At 35.7% G+C, this 14,754-nt stretch overlaps 3 protein-coding genes and 5 long non-coding RNA genes across 8 annotated transcripts; 5 read left to right on the forward strand and 3 right to left on the reverse strand.

Annotated features, from left to right (window-relative positions):
- The first annotated feature begins 426 nt into the window (after positions 1 to 426).
- Positions 427 to 1,052, forward strand: LOC125504881. Its single transcript, XR_007281767.1, has 2 exons — positions 427 to 692; positions 765 to 1,052. It is a non-coding gene; the product is annotated as an uncharacterized LOC125504881 (long non-coding RNA).
- On the reverse strand, positions 1,048 to 2,173 carry LOC109546917. Its single transcript, XR_002172824.2, has 2 exons — positions 1,307 to 2,173; positions 1,048 to 1,250 (listed from the first exon to the last, which is right to left on the reverse strand). It is a non-coding gene; the product is annotated as an uncharacterized LOC109546917 (long non-coding RNA).
- Positions 2,174 to 2,393: 220 nt separating this feature from the next.
- On the forward strand, positions 2,394 to 2,963 carry LOC109546915. Its single transcript, XR_002172822.2, has 3 exons — positions 2,394 to 2,475; positions 2,621 to 2,762; positions 2,827 to 2,963. It is a non-coding gene; the product is annotated as an uncharacterized LOC109546915 (long non-coding RNA).
- A 1,457-nt stretch (positions 2,964 to 4,420) lies between these two features.
- On the reverse strand, positions 4,421 to 5,111 carry LOC125504872. The gene is made up of 2 exons (XR_007281756.1): positions 4,720 to 5,111; positions 4,421 to 4,665 (listed from the first exon to the last, which is right to left on the reverse strand). It is a non-coding gene; the product is annotated as an uncharacterized LOC125504872 (long non-coding RNA).
- A 669-nt stretch (positions 5,112 to 5,780) lies between these two features.
- On the forward strand, positions 5,781 to 6,695 carry LOC109546914. Its single transcript, XM_019918088.2, has 2 exons — positions 5,781 to 5,942; positions 5,997 to 6,695. Exons 1-2 carry the CDS (start codon positions 5,934 to 5,936, stop codon positions 6,480 to 6,482), a joined length of 495 nt encoding a protein of 164 aa, XP_019773647.2. The 5' UTR covers positions 5,781 to 5,933; the 3' UTR covers positions 6,483 to 6,695.
- A 644-nt stretch (positions 6,696 to 7,339) lies between these two features.
- LOC125504867 lies at positions 7,340 to 8,444 on the forward strand. Its single transcript, XM_048667486.1, has 3 exons — positions 7,340 to 7,616; positions 7,673 to 7,892; positions 8,201 to 8,444. The coding sequence occupies exons 1-3, from the start codon at positions 7,491 to 7,493 to the stop codon at positions 8,272 to 8,274; spliced, it is 420 nt and encodes a 139-aa protein (XP_048523443.1). The 5' UTR covers positions 7,340 to 7,490; the 3' UTR covers positions 8,275 to 8,444.
- Positions 8,445 to 8,861: 417 nt separating this feature from the next.
- LOC125504877 lies at positions 8,862 to 10,381 on the reverse strand. Its single transcript, XR_007281762.1, has 2 exons — positions 9,969 to 10,381; positions 8,862 to 9,446 (listed from the first exon to the last, which is right to left on the reverse strand). It is a non-coding gene; the product is annotated as an uncharacterized LOC125504877 (long non-coding RNA).
- Positions 10,382 to 11,458: 1,077 nt separating this feature from the next.
- Positions 11,459 to 13,369, forward strand: LOC125504866. The gene is made up of 3 exons (XM_048667482.1): positions 11,459 to 11,727; positions 11,827 to 12,149; positions 13,172 to 13,369. Exons 1-3 carry the CDS (start codon positions 11,713 to 11,715, stop codon positions 13,284 to 13,286), a joined length of 453 nt encoding a protein of 150 aa, XP_048523439.1. The 5' UTR covers positions 11,459 to 11,712; the 3' UTR covers positions 13,287 to 13,369.
- Positions 13,370 to 14,754: the final 1,385 nt, after the last annotated feature.

Genomic DNA, 14,754 nt, shown 5'->3' on the forward strand with positions numbered 1-14,754 from the left:
TGTTCAAGTGGATTTTGCAACTCAAAAAAAATCACGCAAATCTAAAACTTCTTGAATTCAAGCATTTTTTGAGAAAACTGCAACATTTCCTTATCGATGGTTCACGTTCTAAAAAGGGCATTAGTTATCTTTGGAATGATGTAAAAACGAGCGTTCTTGCTCATTTTGCTTCCGAGAAACATGCAAAATGGGACGGAAAACATGAAATTTGGCAATAATCTTACGCTACCCTTGCACAAAACGACAATAATTTTTCTAATTTCATAGACAACAGAAGACTGTATTTTTTCTACATAACTGAAGAAATCAAGTCAGGAGGAAAAACCCTGTGGGTTTCCCAAGCCTGGCATTAAAAAGCAATAAATTAATAAAACATTTCGTTGTAATTATCGATTGTACTCAGTGGTTTTTCTTTGGGTTCATAAATGACGAAAAATGTATAGATGTTGGCAACGACAGTTGTTCTTAACTCGCTAATGAGTTTCTAATAATGCATGCCAATAGACTTATTTTTTTAATGGGGGCTTATTTCAAAAACTCGTTTTCACATCAATCCAGCAGTCGGAAAGGTAAAAGTTTAGTATAAATAGGCGCTTCCTCTACTCATATATTCATTAAATTTTCTACTATCACTTGAAAATCGTGACAAAAAAAGTTGAGCTGAAGTTAACAAAATGAAAATAGCCATCATTGTAAGTAACGTTGTTTCCGTGCATTGAGTTGATTGATAAATTGGAAACTAATTTAAGAATCTTTCCTTCCAGATGTTTCTATTTACTCTGATTATGGCGCTTGCATGCAGTGCTATGGGCCAGCCAATGCCGCATCATCATGACCATGAACATGAACATCATCACGATCATCACGAATTTGAACATGACGAGTTTGAACATGAGGGATTTGAACACGACGAATTTGAACATCACGGACATGAATATCACTAGCATTGAGAAAATGTTTACCAATTTGCATTTTCGGGTGAAAAATTCAAAAAATCAATCACCAAACCCATCAGAGAGTATCAGGAATCCGAAATAAAATTTGATAAAGTATTCAAGGCATTTTATTTCATTCACTTATCACTTTCCGTAGAAATACGGGGAAGAATGCCCATAGTAGACGTGGTGGCGAGCGTAAAACCCTCCATGCCCTCCTAAACCGACAAAAATCAATGGTTTAGGTACGGGGGTGGCAGACGTTTCGAGCATGAAACACCCTAATGCGGCAATCATCAGGACAACAATCAGAGACTAAAACAACAAATATAAAAAAATTAAAAAATATAAAAGCATTTAGACCTCCATACCTTTATGGAAAACATTTTCAGCTGAGCCGTATGCAAGCAATCAAATGCTGTCGGTTATTACTGAACTATTAATCCTTTGAGCTCTGGGCCCGCTAATATTTATATGATATTTTCACTAACAACTTTCAACGTTATTCGGCAGAAATGACAAATTAAAATGCAGTTTGAACAAATGATGTGACGCAGCAAATTTACCAAAACAGTTAAAATTCCAGAATGATGTTCAAAACTGAGTTTCTTCATTAGCATTCAAAAGCATTGAACAATGAAAAAGCACAAGTTGGGAAGCAAAAACAGACCGGGGTGCAAAGAAACTTGTCCTAATTGGCACGGTGAAGTCGTTGCCATGGAAATGCGCTAGTATCTTTGATGTCATTGGTCCAAACAGTTGGGTGTTGATGCTGGTGGCTTAAAAAACCATTTGCACCACGGTTCAACGTTTCACTATTAAAACGATATGAATCCACAACAATTCCAAAATCAAATTATTGTGCCTAGACGAAAGAATCTAAATATTATCACTAGTAATGAGTGTAATCTTTAACACTGGGGACCTCGAGAGACAATCAGACTTCAATCACACATATAAAAGCATTGCCCAACCATACAAAGTGTTGCGCATTTAAGCAAGAAAATCCTTTAAAGATAAACAAACACTTAAACGAGATTTCAGGGAAACCATCATTTGCATAGCGTATTCTTTAAACAAAAGTTATGTTAACATATTTAACCTTTTTGACATTTTTTTTAGTTTTATCGGCAATAAAAGTGGTTTTGCGGTGGGAGTTTTATAGAGACGCAATTGGACAATTGTATTACAGTTGAAAAATAATAAGTTATGAACTCAGATGAATGTAGACTGGCAGCAAAAACCATAAAGTTTTTAGAAATTCCTCTCCTTTGTATGTTTCCCGAAAGATAATATCTATAATTGACTGCAAAATGCGATATTTTATTCGCTCTTCAATTTTATGTAATATAATCTACTAAAATAGATTTAGTAATTAATGGCAAAAGATAGATTGAGTTATTCACAGCCATCTTCATGCTTCCATAGTCGCAGACACGCGATTTTCAAAGCATAAAAGGATTTCGTTAAATTTTGTTAATTACAGTTTTTGAGCGGCAAGTGGTAAACGCACAAAATGTTCAGTTTGTACAGATTATTCGTAAGTGGAAATATTTGTAAAAAAACATATATTTTTGAATTCTGCATGAGGTTGCCAAACTAACGTTCTTCAGCTTTTGCTTATTCTGAGCGTAATTTTTGAAAATAAACTTCTAACAAAATATATATGATCTATCCAATTTCAGGTGGTCATTCTCTCCATGTTGGTGATATTCTCCATGTTCAACCAAGGAGGAGCCCAGCCGATCGAAGATTTGGCACCAAAACATGCTGGTCCCAAGCAAGTGGGCAGCGAACATCTTGGACCCAGCAGGAACCAACATGCAGGTATGTTTTTATTTTCAATATCTCAGTGAAGCACCCAACTTCAATGTTTTCCGAAAATTTGTAGGCCCAGCTGGAGGACCACCAATAGGCTCGGTTAAACCGGAAGACATTGTCTTGTATTGAGGCGCTCTTTGCTGGATAATTTTTAAAATTATAAATTGTGAAATTGCGAATATGTAGAACAGGAAAATGGACTTTAAAGGGTTCTCATTTTAGATTAAGAGTCGATTGTAATTTGAAACCGCAAGGGCACAGTGATATTTTTGCCTAATGAAAAACATACGCTAAATGTTCATGTCCGGACGAAGAAACATTAAATAATAATAATGCAGTTGAAGAAGCGAAAAATTAATCTCCAACTTCTCAAATTGTAAATGTTTTCCCATGTAAGCAGAAACTTACTAATTGGCACCGTAAATGAAAATGACGAAGATTTCCGTCACAGTGTGAACCTTAGACGATTGTCATTCTTCATACGTAGATGAATGACCAGGTTGAGTAAATGACGCCAAACTTGTTAGGGAAGGTCAATCAATTTAGCACCTGGGAAGGCTTGAAAAATGATAATATTTGTGATGTTGGTGTGTTCCAGAACAGTGATTAAAACGATTCAATACAGGTGCTGGCGAAATGGTGACAATCAAAATAGTAAGTTGCAGGCAACATTTTTAAGTTTTTTTTGCTAGTAACTAAACTCCTGGTGGGGAGTTGTAAAGCTGTCGACTCCAGAAACATTTTTCTAGTCAACCAGGGGTTTAAACTTAAAAAAATATTTTTACTTCCTAAATCAATTTCAGGCGAACATTATCAGAATTATTCTGCTACTTTTAACTATTTGGGCGCTTTTTACTGAGGCGAACGATTACGACCCATGGTGGGCCAACGAGGAATATCCTCATCAAATTCGAGCGAAACCAGCTGCAGGGCGAAACGGAAGGAAAAAATTTGGAGGCAAAGGTTTCATTACCACTGCTGTAGCCGTTGGACCAGGCAAAAAGTAACGACGCGGTTGAGGACTAAAGAGACGAAGTTTTGACCAATTGATTTCAGACCTAAATATTTATTCTAGAGATAAACAAAGTATTCATTATATGGGAGTTTGTAAATAAAAAATGTGCCTATTTGTTGCTGGATGTATTCAAAAATTGCTTCATAAGAACGAGAGACTGAACTATTTCTTAACTGAAAATTTAGTTTTCTGTTATCACCAATTTTCAATATTGCGAATTGTTTGGACCTGCGCTCGTGTGAGTGATAAAAAATAAAGTGATCTTAATGCACGTTTTGGAGCCATCATTAAAAACAAACAATTCCAAACAAAAAACTCTCTTGAGTTCTTCAATCAACGCATCGTTTTTTCGAGTAAACAAATTAAAGTCTTATTTATGCACGTCGGAAAATCATCAATCAAATCACCGATTTTTATTATTTAAACAAAATAATGCGCCAAGATTTCTTAGTGATTTTCCATTAATTTCTCATTAAGGAAGAATGCAGTGTTTCGGGCATAAATCCAGTTGCCTCATCAACCCTCACTAGTCTTCCTTCTTGACGTTTTCGCCTATTTTATTGGGTGTCCACAAGGGCGGATCCAGAGGGAGGGGAGTCATGGGGGTCATGACCCCCCCCCCACTATTAAGAAACAATCTACAAACTGGTACGTTAAAAATTTCCACATTGTATTCAACATAAGAGATACAGTTATAAATCAGGCGACTCGACTGTGCCCGCTTCTATCCCCAGGCCCGTGCCCGCCATGCTCAGCGCCTCCACGATTTCTCCCATCTCCTCCTCTGCCTCCATTCGCTCCACTGCTACCGCCCCTAGTTCCACCGCTAGGGCTATCCCGCGATGGGCTGGCCAAAAGTCCATTGAGGGCGACAAAAATCACCAAGAGAATAAACTAAAATAATTGTAGTAACAAATTAACAAGAAGCTAAGAAACTACTCAACTTACCAGCAGTTTCATTGTGAATAACACTGTTTGACCAACTATCACTCAATGCACTTGTTGAGCCGAAGATTGTGGTTTTATAGTCAATCGACAGATTGGAAATGGGGAATCACTTTATTTATAAGTTATCGCGAAGTAATTTGTTTGCATTGTTTATTCTTGGCTATTTTCGCAGTCAAGATACGTGCCTTGAAAGGTTACACTAGTTCAGGCCATTTGCAGATCAATAATTAATAAGAATTCTGGGCTTAATTGCCTGAAAAAAAATGGGTAACTCTTCGATGTTCCAACTAATAAAGCCGCTATCCAAAAATTAATTAAAATTTGCACTTTTTGGTTTGTTATTAAACCCCATTCCAATGCCTATTGACTTATAGTGTTAAATAACAATAAACATTCCAGTATTTGCTCGTCCAAGCCCGAATTAAGGAAATTACAATAACAATTGTCGGCTTGCCGGTAAACAAAATCGATGGGATTATTCAATATTTCATTCGATAATTAGCCGGTCAATATTTGCCCTTCAATCCGGAATTTGTGACGATCAATAACGCATTTGGTTCGTGTTTATGGGAAGACAAATTTAAATTTTCATGATAACAATCCTATCAGATTCATTAGCACATTTGGATCCTGATCAATACAGGTGGTTGAGGTAATGGTAATAGTTGCTCATTTCCGAGAAAAAACTAGTTTTGCGAAAAGTGCACAAATAGTCGATTGTTTGGAGTTTTCTAACGTTTCGCAAGCACTAATGAACTGCATCTTCAGAAGTGGTTGGTGCGTCGACCCAACATACGAAATACTGATTCTAATTTCGCCTACCACCGGCCTTTTTTCGCTAAACTTTTGCCGTTTGTAAGTTTTTTTATTGATTGATGGTACCTTTTAATTGGTGCTGGATGCACGTTAAACGCCCTGACACAAAAATGTTAAAAATCATCAACAAGAAAATATATTACTTTATTCTGGTATTTTGTTTCATTCCCCATCTGTTCACACCTTCTGCACTAATCCAGATGAAAATAGCCCGGCAATAATTGAAAAAACCAACAAACGAGTATTTTCGACAACAGTCGCACTCTGGACTACGGCAATTAGCAGCTGAATAACTGAATAATCGAGTTTAGTATAAAAAGCCCATTAAGAGGCAGATGAAATCAATAGTCGTCAGAAGTGAATAGAGACTAACAAAGTTATCAGCGCCACTGCAAAAAATGTTTATTGTAAGTACGATTTTTTGAAGCACTTTTAACCATTTACTGAACTGAATTTTGCAGACATTTCTATTAGCCCTGCCCCTTATCAGCCTTTGCAGGAGTTTTCCAGCTCCTCCTGCATCTTTGGACGCTAATGAAACCAAAGAAGTAATTTTCGTACCTTACGATGTGAAATTTGTGCCAGTTGAGCTGGATGATTCTAAACTGGAAAAGCAACCGCTTGACTCCAAAACCAAAGAAACTGCGACATCCGATGCAGACCACAAGAATTTCGTGTCTTTTGATCGATCGCAGGGCAAATTCGATTACGACCAAACTGAACCATCAGAAGACTACATTTTGGTGCCGATGTCCGTTTTTAAGGCTTTGGAAGACCATGCGATTGAAACTGGGAGCTTGAAGCAACATCTCATATCGAAAAGACAAGCACCAGCCGACGGTTTCAACGTCTTCCGCAGTATAACCAGGGAAAAGAGAAGAATTTTTAGGCCTCCTCCACTAGTGGGATATTTGAACAACTATGACCGATTCCCTACAGTGGCTTGAAATGTTCCTATTTAATGCGCAGTTCATTTCACCCAGTAATTTATTTTTCAGCTTTTAAGTTTGTTTAAATGTGATAGTTTTTATAAATAAACTGTTTTGTTGGATGGCTTTGGTTTCACTGGCAAAAGCAAATTGAAGTGTCAATTCTTAGGTAGCACTTCGATTATTATAAGAGGTTTTGAAAAATAAAAATCAATCTGATTGTATCAAATACTTCGATTTTTAAGTCGTTTTTGTCTTGCATTAATCTTTAAAGCTTCGATTGGGCGCCATTTCGGTTGGTTTTAAACATTTTAGGTTGAAAGATACTTTAGACCCTTACAAATTTGCCCTGGGCTTTGTTTGTAGACCTTAAAAAATCGTTTGTGAGATAACTGATCGGGAACCTTCTTTTTTCTTCGGGATGGTTTAGAATGATGTACAAATCAACGTTCTTGCTCATTTTGCCTCCGAGAAATGAGCAAAAAGGGGACGGAAAACATGTAATTTTGGCATAATCTTGCACCGAAGTGTCTGATATTCAAATTTCGCTTTCTGGGTCTACTCCAATTTCCTCACTCACGTTGCTACGACTGAATCGACTTTTCACTTCTCTATCCAACCATGCCAAAACGAATTCTGTGGCTCGAATGGTTCTTGAGAAACTTCGACAAACGCAGCGTCATGTTCAAGTGGATTTTGCAATTGAAAAAAAAACACGCAAATCTAAAACTTCTTGAATTCAAGCCTTTTTTGAGAAAACTGCCAACATTTCCCCATCCGTGGTTCACTTTCTAAAAAGGCCATTTAGTTCTCTTTAGAAAATCGATGAAAAACTGGCAGTTTTGAGCAAACACCCGCCAATATCCGCAGGTGTTTGACGATTAAATATTTTTTTCTGACGTCGTTTAGCCAGGCTACATTTTGTCAAAGTCCCCAGAAAGTTGAGCAGTTTCTCGTGCTAAATTCAAAGTCCAACTTCCAACTCTTTAAATGTTTTGTAACTTTCAGTCAGCAAAGCAGTGAATTATGAGTCGCATTGGAGACTGTGTGAACGCTTATCAGCCGCTGATGGCCACTCTACCGCCTTCCAGAAGCTACATTCCGAAGAACTTCATCAAAGCGTTCGGAACTGCCGCCTATTGGCTGCTGCAAGCGAGTTTTTTGCGCATTTTTGGCGAATATTTGCAATCAATTGGGGATCTTTTTAGGTGACTTTTTTACTCGCAAGCCTGTCTTTTAGCCTCATCTGTAATCCCATTGTATGGTTTTTGCTGAAAACCAGCTTCAACGTACTAACAGAAGTCTTCATCTACATGGTATTGGGGGCGTGTTCGTTCTTGATTAGTCTGATCACTCATGTCGATGAATATTATACTAAAGGAAGAGATCAGATGAGAAAGTATCAGACGAATGCTGATGCAAAAACTGGTATTTGCATGTATAGTCAACTATTTTTTTATATCTATTTAAGTTCGCGATGATGTAAGTACAGATTTGGAACAGTGCCAATCTCAGGCACCGGTTTCATCTGAGTTTAGCCGGAAATTAACACTCCTGAAACCTGTACTGTATTCCGACCGTGTATTTTAAAAGTTTTGAGTAATTTCACTCTAAAACTGATGAGTTCTTCTGGATTTTGCACGGCCTGAAGAACTCATCAGTTTCAATGGCCACGCAAGCTCAACTCTAATTTCCCATTAAATTTTTTTGGTGATTTGCAATTTCCTTGTTTGCAGAAGTCACCAGGAGCGGCGTTCACATTCAAAATTGTACGATTAAGCGCTTTCTCGAGAAGCCCTATGACTCCTAAATTGTGTTTGCAGCCAATAAATTTAGTTTAACAAGAAAAGGTGATTTATTGAAGAGAGAAAATCGCAAAACTCCCAACTGACCCTATCCATGAAACTAGCGAGTTTTACGCGAACTGTTAAATGCAACGATCGATTTAAATAAATATGTTCAGGTCATAAAAATTATTTCAAAAAATATCTGTATTCACTCATTTTCAAGTTTACACGATTCGAAAATAAACCCATTTTCGATAAATCAAAAAAAAGTAGCAAAAAATCAGCCCAACCACATGAAGTTCGTGGTAAATTGTTTATCACAATTCTCGCAATTAGTAACAATTTAGTATCACAAATGAGTCAAGCAACTTTCAACTTGGAGCTAATTTTGGATCTGGAAATGCTAATTATACAATGCCAAAGCCATAAATTGCCCAAGTCAATATAAATATTGTAAAACCACACATAAAACTTAAAAATAGAGAGAAATATGCAAATGATTGTAGCACCTCGTTGCAGATGGCATAAAATTCTGGAATTCGCTTTAGCAAGCATAATATTGATTCAAATAAGATGATTCTAACAGTAAATAAATGTTGAGTTAACAGGATTGGTGTTGAACAGTCAGTTGTAAGCAACTGCTACGTGCAAAATCACTGTTTTGACTAGCAGCTAGTTGAGGAAAACCCCCCATTTAATCAAAAATAAATTAAATATAAATAATTTGAAGAAAAAAATCAGGTCAAGCTACTGTCGGGAAATAGTCCCGATCGTTCAAATAGCCAACCAAGCCAGGTCTTCTGAAGAATCCATCCACTCTTCGCCTGCTACTGCTGAAGCCACTAAACCTGGCCACCGGCCGGTAGAACGGAAATCTTCGTGTTTGTCTTTTGGATATTCTGTGATAATTTGCAGGCTCTAACTTCAATATTCCACTTGGATGATTTGCTTCTTCGAAATGGCTTTGCGGTTGGGATATCGAAGAGGATTGAGCAACAACAACATCTTTCCGTTTCAGATCCTTTTTAGTAGCCAAAGAATCATCTACTGGAGCGCTTGAATCGATGAGTTTGGCCGAAAGGGGAACGTATTTTTTATTGTCCAAAGGTGAATAAATTGCAATCGTTTCTACCTCAGGAGAGAATGGCCATGTTGCTGATTGGGTTATTAGGTGACTTAGCAGGCCAAACTGCAACTTAAATTAATTAATAAATTATGCATTATCGCCAGAAGGTTTTTTCAACGTTGGTATAAATGCGTTTTGTGTCGAATGTTGGTTTTATTCAACAAAGCCGGAATTAAACTGACGAGTTTTACTAGGGCAAAAAAGGTCTTTCGAAAGACAAATTTAAGGTTTCAAGAAGGCAAAAACCTAAAAGAACGTTGATTTTTACCAATCATGAGTTTGTGTAAATTTTAAATCTGATGATGGCGCTGTTATCTCGCCGAATCGTAATGAAATAAACGATGTTCAAAATGTTTACTTCACACTTTGACTGAGACCCAGGAAAGATAAGAATATCGTAATTAATAGAACAAACAATTAAAAGAAAAAATGAAGCTAATGTCAACATTTAAATAGCGCCTTTTTGGATGCAAATCCTGAACTTTCAGAAATATGGCAAGTTTTCAAAAGAGTGAGTAAATTAAATTTACAAAACTTGACCCCACGAGACAAAACTAAATTAATGGAAAAAATGAAAACCTAATTACTTACAATGTAAATCGATTTCAGCTCCATTAAGTACAGATTTCAAATAGTTTCCACTTAAACTAAGTACTTATTATTCCTACACAGATGCAGAATCTATTACCTACTGAAATGGCACCTATCACACATCTCAACTATATATAAACCGAAAATACCGCAAAAAAGCCCGATATTAATCATATAGACACGCTAATTGAAAAGTTCCTGTGCAATTTCTCCGTACCGGTATTTTTGACGAAATTAAGCAAAGTGCTAATGAACGATTTTCATATTTCCGAAAATATCTTGTATCTAATGGAATAATGGTGAGTTGATGTTCTTCGGGCTTGCCGAACAAAGTCTGAAAGGGGTTTAATTAGCAATGTATTGTTTGCTAAATAACTTTCCTGAAAAGGTGTAAACAATTTAAGTGAAGACAATTTTTTTAAATTCACTTTTACCCTCAGAAATTCATCGGGAGCAAATTGGCTTGTCTTCGCATTGAACAGTGTCTAGTTATGCATAAGCTCGCGAGGAGAGGAAAACAAAACAATAATCAAAAGCAAGAGAAGTAAGCAAAGTGAAGACAAAACTAAACCGCAAATAATTAGCATTAATTTTTAAAACAAATAATGCCCCAAATGGGTCATAAATATTATTTCCCTCTAAATGAAATAATGCATTTTCGTAATTAAAGCTTCGGTTATTTCCATTCCAGCAATATTTCATTTTAATTGACGCTAAATGAATTCGAGGTAACTTGTTGCACCTGAAATAATCCGTTTGCGTACCAACAGCCAACAACAATGCCAAAATAATATTGAAAAATTATCCAGATGTATATCAAGAAACTACTAAAAATTAAAAAAAAACATAAGACACATTAAATTATATTAAACCTGTAGGACGATTTACTGTGAAAATGACGACAACATTTTTTTACGTCAACTATTTGCTAGCATATGAGGAATGGTGGAAACCGTAGACACCATCCAACCCGCTATAAATCTTCAACACATCACAGTTCAGTTGCTAAAAGTTATGAAATTCTTCCTCGTTTAGTGGCAAATATTAGTCACAAAACCAATTAGATATTTTTAGAATAATTAGCGCCAAATCCATTGTAAAGGATATTGAGGTACCGGAGTACGTTAAGCACACACCTCCGTGAAAAAAGCCCATGCAAGGTACTAATTATGAGATAAAATACGCGATTATACATAAATAGACTTAATTAAATATGGATTTTTTACCTTTATACAGAGGGTTTTTAAACAAAATTTCACTTTGCAGTTTTCTGACTGCAGTAAAAGACAATGTAGCATTGGACTCCGCAGTTTCCAGATCTAAAACCTATTGATTTCCTTATAATTCCATTGATGGCTGCATCAAAATGAAATGTATAAATTCGTGTTGAAATATTGGCCCTTCTGATAAGTTCGCTAGGAAAAGCACCGTACATCAAACCGAAGCCTACAATAAGTAAGATTTCGCAATGTGAAGCAAAGATCCTGTTACATACGTGAAACGGATCTGTCCCATTTGAGGACGTTTTTGTGACAATCCATTAGCGCTGATCTGCTTCTCTAATAGTTTAATTAAATTAACAGCCAATACCTTGAAATATAACAATATTTCACCCCCCATGAAAACGTACTAATTCAATGGATCAACGCGAAAATATATAAATACAGATGCAACTTTGTCAACCACTCAAAGTACTGTGTTGAGTGTTCACTGGTAATTAAGCAATAGAACTTGAAGAGGAACAATGGTTGGAGCTTTGGTAAGTACCTGAAAACTTTGTCGCCTATTTTACTGATTTAAATCATTGCAAATCGTTCTTAAAAAATCAGAAAATTTTATGTGTTTGTATGATTTTCAGATTTTCATCTGCTTTGTCTTCCTCGCTAAATTCCAATCAACGGCTGCAACCCCAATAAAAATCGTGCAAACTGCAGGAGGAGAAGTTTACCAAATTCGCCCTCTTGGCCCACGGGTCTTAAAACTGACACGAAGAGATGTTTTGGTGGACAGTCCAGAAGCAGAAGAAACCACGGAAAATGGCCTCCAAGTGACCAGATGGCCAGGAAATGACGAAACCGTCTACCAAAATAAAAAAGAACTATTGGTGCCGGCTTCTTCAGAAGCAGACACGATGGCTGTTTTGTTGCGAAGAAATCGCAGAGCTTATGAAGATCGACAATTGTAAGTTACTTTGGTTTCTCTGAGGCTGCAGTTTAATGGATTCTTTTCATTGTGTTTTGTACATACGAAAAAAATGCGCTATAAATAAGTTTACAACGAATCTGAAAGGGACATTCGAAAAATTTTTCCGTATAATTTAACATTTAATGTTGCAGAAAACAACTGAAAAGTGGAAAAATGTCTACTTGAAAATAAATTATCGCTGCTTTTATTTCTGCTGTAACGTTTTTAGGGCAAAATATTACAGTTTTTTACCAATAAATTTAGATCAATAGCAAATAAAACAAAGAAAAGACCACGGATAACATCAGCAGACTATTTAGACGTTTGTCTACAAACGTGTCCAAAATTTATTGCAAATAATCAACCTAGCAAAGCGTGGAAAAACATTTTGAAACTAAAAACGTACCATTGTTTTAAATTTTTACATTTCTAGTATTAATGTTCCCTTAACAAGTCCAGCAAAAGAACAAATTGATTAAGTAAAGCGTTACAATTCTCTCGCATTTTCATTTTTTTTAATTTTATATTTCAAGCGTTAATATGTCTTAATCAAGTTTTTTATCAGTTGCGTTTCCGTTTTTATTAATGAAGAATTTGCATATACTTTCCTGACTGTGTTTCAATTCTAAATCAAATTCATTCCTGGGTTTCAGTCATTTATTGTCTCTATTTATCTATCAAAATACGTTTCGGTGTATTTTTTCACCATCATCAGTTTTTATGTGTAGCGTTGTTGCTGCTTGGAGCCTTGGCATGCATTTGAAAAGCATAAATACACCGAAACGTATTTTGATTGATAAATAGAGCCAATAAATGACTGAAACCCAGGAATGAATTTGATTAATGAAGAATGAAATAAGAAAAGTTAGAAGTGTATTCCTTTCTTTACCAAATTTCCCAGCAAAAACACATTGATCACGGTATCTTTGGCTTAAAAAAAAATTACCATTTTAAATGTAACGCTTAAGCGGTTTTGCTTTTAAACTTCGATCTGCACCATTTTTCCTTAATTTTTCCAGTTATCATCGCAGACACGACTTTGATGACGACTTTGACTATGCAGGTTACGACAGAAGAAATGCCTTGGTCGGCTACATGAATGATCATGATGATTTTCCCACCGTAGTTTGGTAGGAAAATTAAGCAACTTTGAACTTTATTCAAAAATAATTCTGTGATCACATTATGCGCTTATCAATTATACATATTTACTCGAAGTATTCAATAAATTATATTTAAAAAAAACTCGACTTCAATTCCAACATATTCCACAATACCAATTTGCTCAAAAACTATGAATACTAGAAGATTTTACCGAGAGCACGAAAACATCGAGCAGGGATCAATGTTTGATTCAAAGGAAAATTAATCGATTCCGCCTACCACAAAAGAAATCTACTAGTTTTTGGCCAAAGACATTCAAGAATTTGCCATTGTCTCCGAACGCGGCAAATTCATCAAAATATGAGTCTTCGATAGGAGCAATGAACGTCTGCTACAACTTGTATCTGAATAGGACTAAAAATCTATTAATTTTGGTGATTGGAAGACGTTCTATCTGTTTAAAATAGACGGTAAAACGAGGAAGAACTAACATAATGTAAACAATCACGCGTATGTTCAAAAAAAATTCTAATTGAACTAATCCAAGGCTAAAAACATTAAACTAAATTGAGTAGATTTAATCATAAAATAATCAAAGGGTATATGAGGGGAAAAAATCAATTTTGAAGCGTGGTAAACACAATTAATCATAAAAATAATATAGAGAATTGAAAATAAGCCCTAATAAGTTGGTTTTGCATATTTTGCAACTATAAGCTGAAGAGAGATTCGTATCGTCTTAACATCAAGAGTGCGTTGAGTGATAGAAAATAAGAAGACGGAACCCATGTTCTCTGAAATAACCGAGGTAAACTCAAATATTTCTTTAATTAAATTCAAAACGTATTTATTATATATTATTGCAAAACAGTAATGATGTTTATCATTTTATCTTAAATATGAAAGATTGCAAAATAGATATCTAAATATTGATAATTTGTTGATACAAAATAAATTAACAAATAATAGGACACGTTATTGCATTAAAAGTTATTAATAATAGTTGTGACACTTTATTTGCCCTTAATCTTAAGCGTTTTTCATAAATTGACCCTGCCTTGTTTAGAAAATATTTGCTCAAGATCTGGTGTAACAATCGTCTCCGATGAAAATCACTAAACAAGTAGGTATTAATATTTTACCGAATCGTGCAATACAATGCAAATGGCCATCATCAGGGCAGCATCTGGACTACAGACGGAGAGTAAGACAGAGGGAATCGGTACCGGGATCCTATCGATACGATTTAATTTAATTTAATCTTTTATTGATGCGAATTTGCGTCCACAATCAATCAGGCGATTTAAAATAGATCCAACAGTTTTTCAAAAACTTGATTGTAGTGGATCTTAGGCACAATTTTGTTGCACAACATCGATTGTTAGTTCTTAAAACAATATTTCACAGTGCACGGCAATGTGCAATCTCATTTGCAATGATAAATACCCGGTCGTTTGAAGATGATTTTCAAAAGTTTGTAATACATTTTTCTGCAAAT

This window comes from Dendroctonus ponderosae, unplaced genomic scaffold (assembly GCF_020466585.1).
Source record: "Dendroctonus ponderosae isolate FM_Combo_2020 unplaced genomic scaffold, Dpon_F_20191213v2 Dpon_F_20191213_6, whole genome shotgun sequence".
Taxonomy (NCBI): Eukaryota; Metazoa; Arthropoda; class Insecta; order Coleoptera; family Curculionidae; genus Dendroctonus; species Dendroctonus ponderosae.

Bases quoted from the DNA above. Each gene is read 5' to 3' on its own strand.
- LOC125504867 (XM_048667486.1), top strand. From the start codon at position 7,491: ATGAGTCGCATTGGAGACTGTGTGAACGCTTATCAGCCGCTGATGGCC. The intron at 7,617-7,672 runs GCGAGTTTTTTG...GGATCTTTTTAG, and splicing joins CCGCCTATTGGCTGCTGCAA to GTGACTTTTTTACTCGCAAG. The intron at 7,893-8,200 runs GTATTTGCATGT...CCTTGTTTGCAG, and splicing joins GAATGCTGATGCAAAAACTG to AAGTCACCAGGAGCGGCGTT.
- LOC125504866 (XM_048667482.1), top strand. The intron at 12,150-13,171 runs GTAAGTTACTTT...TAATTTTTCCAG, and splicing joins GCTTATGAAGATCGACAATT to TTATCATCGCAGACACGACT.